Source organism: Garra rufa, chromosome 15 (genome assembly GCF_049309525.1).
Source record: "Garra rufa chromosome 15, GarRuf1.0, whole genome shotgun sequence".
In the NCBI taxonomy this organism is placed as follows: Eukaryota; Metazoa; Chordata; class Actinopteri; order Cypriniformes; family Cyprinidae; genus Garra; species Garra rufa.
In genome coordinates, this window is record NC_133375.1 from 44,656,735 (window position 1) to 44,666,796 (window position 10,062).

At 36.1% G+C, this 10,062-nt stretch overlaps 1 protein-coding gene across 1 annotated transcript in view; it reads right to left on the minus strand.

Annotated features, from left to right (window-relative positions):
- Window positions 1–5,129: 5,129 nt before the first annotated feature.
- The window catches only part of nudt12 (nudix (nucleoside diphosphate linked moiety X)-type motif 12), a 9,690-nt gene continuing 4,757 nt past the window's right edge, over window positions 5,130–10,062 (minus strand). Inside the window, 5 exon segments of the mRNA XM_073819498.1 lie at window positions 5,130–5,382; window positions 6,804–7,003; window positions 7,075–7,188; window positions 8,830–8,961; window positions 8,964–8,993. Of these exon segments, the coding sequence (XP_073675599.1) occupies window positions 5,272–5,382; window positions 6,804–7,003; window positions 7,075–7,188; window positions 8,830–8,961; window positions 8,964–8,993 (587 nt within the window). The 3' untranslated portion in view covers window positions 5,130–5,271.

The following is a 10,062-nucleotide window of genomic DNA, read 5'->3' on the forward strand; positions in this document are numbered from 1 at the left end:
AGAATTGTCAAAGGTCAAAAGGTTGGGAACCACTACTGTAAAGGATTATAGAAACATGATTTAAGGCTGTAAATATTCAAAACATTGACAAAAACATGTTGAAATATGCCATTCTGAATTTCACAGTTACAGTATTGTGTAATATTACAGTCATGGTGTTTCCTGTTTGCAACAGTCAAAACAAATCATGTATGAAGTGGCATATACGTTAAACCCATAAGAAATACACAGAATATAGTATGAATTAAGAACATAGTGTGGACTGGAGAAAATGCATTCCATTCATGTTTATTTGTATAGTGCTATAGTCACAGTACATACTGTTTCAAAGCAGATTCAGGTGAAATGTTTCAATGTTACAGTCAGTAAATATTCTGTTATTAGATATAAAGATAAAAGTGTGTGTCAAAATAATGTCCATACAGCTATAAAACATGACCCTGGAGCACAAAACCTTAAGTAGCACTAGTATATTTGTATCAATAGGCAAAAATACATTATTTTATGCAAAAAATCATTAGGATATTAAGTTAAGCTAAGATATTTTGTACATTTCCTACCATAAATATATCAAAACATAATTTTTGATTAGTAATATGCATTGCTAAGAACTTCCTTTGGACACTGCAGGCAAAAACACAGTTTTTTCATGCACCTGTCAAGTTTGAGATTTTGGCCTTTTTGGTTTTTCATAAAGTGTTTTTTTAGACTAGAGGAAAGAAAACATCCAAAAAAATACTGTTAAGTGTTTCTTTTATAGCACTTTATCTATTTGTGTCAGTAGATTTCAATTACAATACATATTTCTAAAGGCCAAGAGTTTTTTCTCCTACACTGAGCCATAAATCTCCACTTCAGCAGCACTTACACACACCACACTTTACATTTGTGTTCCTGTCTATATCCTGAAGGTTTTTACAGAGGGATTTGTTCAGATAGAATTTGCTTGATTTTACACATTTTATTCCTCCAAAAAATGGTAAAAAAAAAAAATACAGTGTTTCCTGTCTGTTCTAAGTTTTCTCTGAATTATGTTGTGACGAAATGAGACACAAAATCCCCTCAGTAAAAACATTTAACACCTAATATGTCAAAAAAAATTAAAACAAGAATTTTGAAACTGACTTCATCCAGTGTTTAGATTTTTCTACTAGAAATGTATGCAAATTAGCACGTATTTCATTAAATGATGCTCATTTGCATATTTAAACCTAACATTTTAGAAAACTTGTAATACAAAAAATTTTTGCAATTATCAAAGTAATCAATCAACTGAGTAAGACAGGTGATAACTATTAGTTCTTTTTTTAGCCTATTCACCTGCAGTCATATTACCCTGTTTTGATTATTTTGTGCGCTCAGATATCAGATTTTCAAATAGTTGCATCTCAGCCAAATATTGTCCTGGTTTTGTGGTCCAGGATCACATATACAGCTATAATATGTGACCCTGGAGCACAAAACCAGTCTTAAGTCGCTGGGGTATATTTGTAGCAATAGCCAAAAATACATTGCATGGGTCAAAATTTTTGATTTTTCTTTTATGCCAAAAATCATTAAGAAATTAAGTAAAGTTCATGTTCCATGAAGATTTTTTGTAAAATCCCTACAGTAAACATATCAAAATGTAATTTTTGATTTGTAATATGCATTGTTAAGAACCTAATTTGGACAACTTTAAAGGTGATTTTCTCAGTCTTTTTTATTTTTTGGCATCCTCAGATTCCTGATTTCAAATAGATGTATCTCAGTCAAATATTGTCCTATCCTAATAAACCATACATCAATAGAAAGCTTATTTATTGAGCTTTCATGTGATGTATAAATCTCAGTTTTGTCAAATTTAACCTTATGACTGGTTTTGTGGTCCAGGGTCACATATGTTATTAGTGTGGTTAATGCCATTTGTTCACTTAAATGCACACAATATCAGTCAACATCTGCTCATTGTGATTACAACACAGTATAAAGACAATATTACATTAAAGCTGCAAGCAGCGATGAACGGGCCCTCGCACACGGGCTCACCGCTGACCGGTGGCTTTAGGAACACAGCAAATGGTGGGTAGTATGCTTTTAATACAGTAAAAATAGGAGAAATATGTCAAAGTCACTTAAATGTGCCAAATTTACTGCTGCCAGCTGGTGGCGCTATGCCTATAACTGATTATTGGCATGTAGATGTGTTTAGGCTACCACTTTCATCAAACATATGAAGTTTGGTGCAGATTGACCTTGGTATGTTTGAGTTAGTGAAAGATATGATATATCCTGCTACCAACAGGTGGCGCTATGATAATATCTGAATATTGGCCTTTAGGTGTCTTCAGGCCAGGACTCTTACCAAACCTGTGAAGTTTGAGGCAGATCGGACATTTTATGGCTGAGTTATAATAACTTCTATGTCCATGGCGAAACATCAAACTTTGTCACGCAGCCACGGACACGCCCTTTAACGAAAACTCAAGATCTTCGCAATTTAACATCTCTAAGGCCTCTAGATCAGACTGACCAAATATAATGTCGATATCATTAAATCTCTAGGAGGAGTTTGATACAAGTCATTTCCTGTTGCCAACAGGTGGCGCTGTGATTATAATAGATTATTGGCCTTCAGATGTGTTCAGGCCAGGACTCTTATCGAATATGTGAAGTTTGAGGCAAATCGGACATTTTATGGCTGAGTTATAACAAGTTTTATATCCATGGCGAGACCTCGAAATTTGTCAGGCCGCCACGGACACGCCCTTCAACGAAAACTCAAGATCTTCACAATTTAACATCACTAAGGCCTTTATATTAGACTGACCGATTTTGGTGTTGATCTGTATAAATCTCTAGGAGGAGTTGGTTGTGGAGTACAGCATGACACTTCCTGTTGCCAGCAGGTGGCGCTATGACTATAACTGAATATGGATATGTAGATGTCATCAGGTCAGGAGTGTTATCACACATGTGAAGTTTGGGACAGATCGGACATTTTATGCCTAAGTTATAGCAACTTCCTTTTTCATGGCGAAACATCGAAAATTGCGAGGCCGCCACGGACACGCCCTCCGATGAAAACTCTAGATCTTCACAATTTAACGTCACAAAGGGCTTTAGATTAGACTCACCAAATTTGCTGTTGATCGGAGTAAATCTCTAGGAGGAGTTCGTTCAAGTACGACGCCTGAAAATGGCAAAAATGACACAAATTTTGCTAAGAAAATTAATAATAACCGACTTCCTGTTGGGTTTCGGATTTTGTCCCAGGAGGCTTTTTTGTAGGTATTGGTGAGTTACATGTGTGTACCGATTTTCATGCATGTACGTGAATCATAGCTGAAAGCGCACACCGCGGAACGTGTAAAGGTGGCGCTATCGAGCCGTTTTGCCACACCCATCTCTGAAACCCATATCAGACATCCATTTTCGCCAGGTTTGATGTGTGTGCAAAGTTTCATGAGTTTTCGGGTATGTTTAGGCCCTCAAAAATGCGATTCATTCCGGAGAAGAAGAATAATAATAATAATTAAAGCTGCAAGCAGCGATGAACGGGCCCTCGCACCCGGGCTCACCGCCGACCGGTGGCTTTAGGAAAACAGCAAACGGTGGGCAGTATGCTTTTAATACAGTAAATGTAGGAAAAATAGATCAAAGTCACTTAAATGTGGCAAACTTCCTGCTGCCAGCTGGTGGTGCTATGCCTATAATTGATTATTGGCATGTATATGTGTTCAGGCCAGCACTTTCATCAAACATATGTAGTTTGGTGCAGATTGACCTTGGTACGTTTGAGTTAGTGCAAGATATGATATATCCTGCTGCCAACAGGTGGCGCTATGATAATATCTGAATATTGGCCTTTAGGTATCTTCAGGCCAGGACTCTTACCAAACCTGTGAAGTTTGAGGCAGATCGGACATTTTATGGCTGAGTTATAACAACTTCTATGTACATGGCGAAACATCAAACTTTGTCACGCCGCCACAGACACGCCCTTTAACGAAAACTCAAGATCTTCGCAATTTAACATCTCTAAGGCCTCTAGATCAGACTGAGCAAATATAAAGTTGATATCATTAAATCTCTAGGAGGAGTTTGCTACAAGTCATTTCCTGTTGCCAACAGGTGGCGCTGTGATTATAATAGAATATTGGCCTTCAGATTTGTTCAGGCCAGGACTCTTATCGAACATGTGAAGTTTGAGGCAAATCGGACATTTTATGGCTGAGTTATAACAAGTTTTATATCCATGGCGAGACCTCGAAATTTGTCAGGCCGCCACGGACACGCCCTTCAACGAAAACTCAAGATCTTCGCAATTTAACATCACTAAAGCCTTTTGATTAGACTGACTGATTTTGGTGTTGATCTGTATAAATCTCTAGGTGGAGTTTGTTGCAGAGTAAAGCATGACACTTCCTGTTGCCAGCAGGTGGCGCTATGACTATAACTGAATATGGACATATAGATGTCATCAGGTCAGGAGTGTTATCACACATGTAAAGTTTGGGGCAGATCGGACATTTTATGCCTGAGTTATAACAACTTCCTTTTTCATGGCGAAGCATCGAAATTTGCCAGGCCGCCACGGACACGCCCTCCGATGAAAACTCTAGATCTTCGCAATTTAACGTCACAAAGGGCTTTAGATTAGAATCAGCAAATTTGGCGTTGATCGGAATAAATCTCTATTAGGAGTTCGTTCAAGTACGAGGCCTGAAAATGGCAAAAATGACACAAAATTTCCTGAGAAAATTTAAAATAACCGACTTCCTGTTGGGTGTCAAATTTTGCTCCAAGAGGCTTTTTTGTAGGTATTGGTGTGTTACATGTGTGTACCTATTTTCGTACATGTACGTGAATCACAGTTGAATGAGCACACCGCGGAACGTGTAAAGGTGGCGCTGTCGAGCCATTTTGCCACACCCACTTCTGCAACCCATATCAGACGTAAATTTTCGCCAGGTCTGATGTGTGTGCGAAGTTTCATGAGTTTTCGGGTATGTCTAAGCCCTCAAAAATGCGATTCATTTTGGAGAAGAATAATAATAATAATAATAATAATAAACGAAGCAGATCCAATAGGGTCCTCACACCATCGGTGCTCGGGCCCTAAATATAAGGATATAAAACACATTCTGCTGTTGCATCATGATTTTTATTTGCATTATATTACTGCATTATCTTCTAGAATCTAAGAAGTTCACACAGAAGATGCTGATTCAATCAATTTGATTAATACATCTTCTCATATGAACCATAAAGAAGCATTTAAACCCCAGATTAGAGGTTTGCGTTGCAGCCGATCCAGTGTTTGAGCAGATAGTGAGCGATGGCCTGTCTGGGCGGCATGATGAACACGGCACGCTTGTCTTTCACAAGAGCGTCCATCACCTGAACAACAGAGAAATACCTTACAAACTCTGTTTAAGGAAGAGTTCAGCTAAAAATTAAAAGTTTATCATCATCAGATTTGTATAAATGTGTCATTCCATCACTGTCTCCCCAACGGATCCTCTGGAGTGAATGGGTGCCGTCAGAATTAGAGTCCAAACAGCTTTTAAAACATCACATAATCACAAAATTTGGGTGATATTTAATTGAGCTCCATATTTTTTTCTTACTGGCCGCACCCGCAAACATTCTAATATTGTAAATATTTTCGCAGTTTAAATATGCAGTGCTCGCGCTGTTTACTTTTACTTTCGATTTTGCGATAACGCGCACTCTGTGTAAAGGGAGCAGCACATTATAGATATTTGTCAGCCAATCCTCCAGCCTGGTCTATTTTTTAGTCATCTCTCCTTACTTTCGACTCATGATCATTGCACACTGAGTAGGTTTTACGTATGCGTTTTTTAGTTTTCTCATATTCGCCATCCTTTCCTATCAAAATGCTTATTATGGATGCGAAAAAACGCAGAAAATTTTTTTTCACAGTGTGAAAATTTTTTTTTTTTTTTTATGACGGACGAAAGTTTCAGAGACAGTGTGTAAAGTGTATTTAACGTGCAAAAAATCTTGGACGAAAATTTAGTACTGATGTGTGCAATGACATGAATTAACTCCAGCAGCTCGTGTTGGACGCAGGGTTGCCAAGTCCGCATTTTTTCCCCACGGAATTGGTCTGCTTTTAAACTGTTGCCATGGGTTGAATTCCCCCAGTTATTTAAAGGTTTTAAATATTGCAGAAATTTAAATTTCAATAAAATGCCTGTATTTAAATATTTTGCGTTCTACCAATGATAAAATGATGCTGGATATTAGGTTTTGTGAAGGCTACTGGTAGGAAGCCTTTGGAGCTGTGTTTATGATCAATGTGTGTTTTAGATATGGGAATGATGTATATAAGTTTTGATATTTGGGATATGGTCAGTGCATTATTTTGGGTTGTTCTTGGCTGGTCATTGGGCTAGTTATGTCATACAGACCTGGTAACCCTGCTGTCAGATGCTTTCAGTTTAGAATTGTAGCTTACATTTTCCAACTGCAGTAAATTATTTTTATTTCTATAAAAAGCGATCTCAAAATGACTCAGAGGCATTTGAGGTGAAACTAGCACTGATTGTGGGACAACTTGCCTCAACACACCTGCCTGGAGGTTTTAAGTATATCTATTAAGACCTTGATTAGCTGGTTCAGGTGTGTTTGATTAGGGTTGGAGCTTGCCGGTCCAGGACCAAGTGTGGTGACCCCTGCTCTAGAGGATCCATTGGTGAGACAGTGATGGAATCACACATTTATTCGAATCCGATGAAGAAACAAACTCATCCTAATCTTGGATGGCTTGAGGGTGAGCACATTTTCAATCGCACCTGTTGTCGGGTAAACCAGCGCGCCTCTTCAATCTCATTCTGGTCCACTTTGATGTCTGTCGTCGTAGCGACGCAGTGGCAGCCAATCATCAGACAGGAGGGCATGGGCCACGCCTGACAGGACAGGTACTGCACGGGTCCCACCTGAACACCGCTCTCCTCCTGCACCTCCCTCCTCACCGCCGCCTCCAGCGTCTCCCCTGAGCGACACACGGATCACACGCTCGTTATCAATCGCCGGCTCAAGCGCAGCCGCTTTAATATCAGATACCTGGCTCCACGAAGCCGGCGAGACAGGAGAACATTCCTGGAGGAAAGATCTTCTTGCGTCCCAGCAGGCACTGGTTCCCATCCGGGTGCAGGACCAGCATGATGACCACTGGATCTGGAGGAGCGGACAGACCACTGTATTCTCAAAATATTTCTACTTTATTTTTGAAATATTTCTACTTTATTTTCAAAATATTTTGACTTTATTCTTGAAACATTTTGAGTTTATTTTTTTTAAATATTTAAATTTTATTTTCAGAATATTTTGACTTTATTCTTGAAACATTTTGAGTTTATTTTTTTTAAATATTTAAATTTTATTTTCAGAATATTTTGACTTTATTCTGAAAATATTTCGACTTGAAAAGATTTCTACTTTATTCTCAAAATATTTCAACTTTATTCTCAAAATATTTCGATTTTATTCTGAAAAGATTTCAACTTTATTCTCAAAATATTTCAACTTTATTCTTAAAAGATTTTGACTTCATTCTCAAAATATTTCAACTTTATTCTCAAAATATTTCAACTTTATTCTGAAAATATTTCGACTTTATTCTCAAAATATTTCAACTTTATTCTTAAAAGATTTTGACTTCATTCTCAAAATATTTCAACTTTATTCTCAAAATATTTCAACTTTATTCTCAAAATATTTCGACTTTATTCTCAAAATATTTCAATTTTATTCTGAAAATATTTCTACTTTATTCTCGAAATATTTCAACTTTATTCTTGAAATATTTCAACTTTATTCTTGAAAGATTTTGAGTTTATTTTTTAAATATTTCAATTTTATTTTCGAAATATTTTTACTTTATTCTGAAAAGATTTCAACTTTATTCTCAAAATATTTCAACTTTATTCTTAAAAGATTTTGACTTCATTCTCAAAATATTTCAACTTTATTCTCAAAATATTTCAACTTTATTCTGAAAATATTTCTACTTTATTCTCAAAATATTTCAACTTTATTCTTGAAAGATTTTTACTTTATTCTGAAAAGATTTCAACTTTATTTTCAAAATATTTTGACTTTATTCTGAAAAGATTTTTGACTTTATTCTGAAAAGATTTAAACTTTATTCTGAAAATATTTCAACTTTATTCTGAAAATATTTCTACTTTATCCTCAAAATATTTCAATTTTATTTTTGAAATATTTCAACTTTACTCTTAAAAGATTTTTACTTTATTCTGAAAATATTTCGACTTTATTCTCAAAATATTTAGACTTTATTCTTGAAAGATCTTGAGTTTATTTTTGAAATGTTTAAATTTTATTTTCAAAATATTTTGACTTTATTCTGAAAAGATTTAAACTTTATTCTCAAAATATTTTGACTTTATTCTGAAAATATTTCTACTTTATTCTCAAAATATTTCGATTTTATTCAGAAAATATTTCCACTTTATTGTCGAAATATTTAAACTTTATTCTTGAAATATTTCAACTTTACTCATGAAACAACATACTCCCGGAGCTCCAGCTGAGCCGTACTGCCCTCCAAAGGCAAAGCACAGTAACTACACATTAGGTCAAAATTGAGTTAAGGCCTAAAATGGACTTTGTGACAACTATTTTGCCTTGTGGCAACGTCTCCTGGTTAAATTGTGTCCCGTTTCAGAGAAACGAGAGTGTCAACATGTTTGACTAGCTGGTGTAAAAACTTTAAAGGCATTTTTCTCAGTTTCAGTGTTGGCGTAGTTACTGCACTTTGCCTTTGGAGGGCAGCGTAATTGAGCGTTTACTTGCCCACTCTGGGATAACAGGTGTTATGGACGCCCTGGAGACTCTTGCAGCCTGCTTTCAAACAGGTCCTCTTGTAGCCGGCCTCTTCTACTTTGGTGTCGCTGCCGCACGTCGGACAGAAGCGGTAGCGGCTGACGCGAGGACAGATCGGGCCTGAGCCACCACACCTGATGGGAAAATAACACGTCTAATTCTCATCCTGATCAGTACAGAGATTCAGTTGTGCTCAAACATCAGCACTTTTCAAGCTTTTTGACTCATTTACAAATAACACAAGTTACGTAATAATATTACTTTTCCAAGTACTGAAGTAACGCATTACTTTTAATTGACAAGAAAATATCCAAGTTACTTTTTCAAATAAGTAACGCCTGTTACTTTCCCTCATTTATTGATTAAAAGCTCTCCTGTCCTCATGTTGAGAGGAAATTGTGAGTAAGATGTTACTTTAGTTCTAGAATAATGTGAACATGCATTAATTCATCTCACTCACTAAAAAAACAGATCCAGTGTTCTTCAAAATGAATAAAAACAGTGAAATTTAAGGCAAAACCTGCAATAATTAATATGTTAAATAATACAAATTTCCTTTATGTATTTAATCCCATTTTATTAACCGATGTCTTTGCTGCCGACCTTCGATGATCCAATTCATCCATACTAATAAGAAAATATTACTCAAGATAATCTAACATTTGTTTTCCTTTTTTTTTATTGCTGAAGAGTTGACATTTGTTCTTCTGCGGTCTACTGTGCAGACGTCAATTTACTTTTCTCTAAGCCTGAGGCTTTTGGTGTGAAAATGCTTTACATTTGACAAAAATAGAACTTTTTATGTTAAAAACAAACAAACAAAGCCCTGCCCAGATTTAAAAAGTAACGCAAAAGTAACGTAACGCATTACTTTGCATAAAAAGCAACTAAGTAACGTAATTAGTTACATTTTTTTAGGGAGTAACTCAATATTGTAACGCATTACTTTTAAATGTAACTTTCCCAACACTGGAAATATATATATGTGACCCTGGACCACAAAACCAGTCATAAGGTTAAATTTGACAAAACTGAGATTTATACATCATATGAAAGCTCAATAAATAAGCCTTCTATTGATGTATGGTTTGTTAGGATAGGACAATATTTGGCCGAGATGCATCTATTTGAAAATCTGGAATCTGAGGGTGCAAAAAAATCAAAAGACTGAGAAAATCACCTTTAAAGTTGTCCAAATTAAGT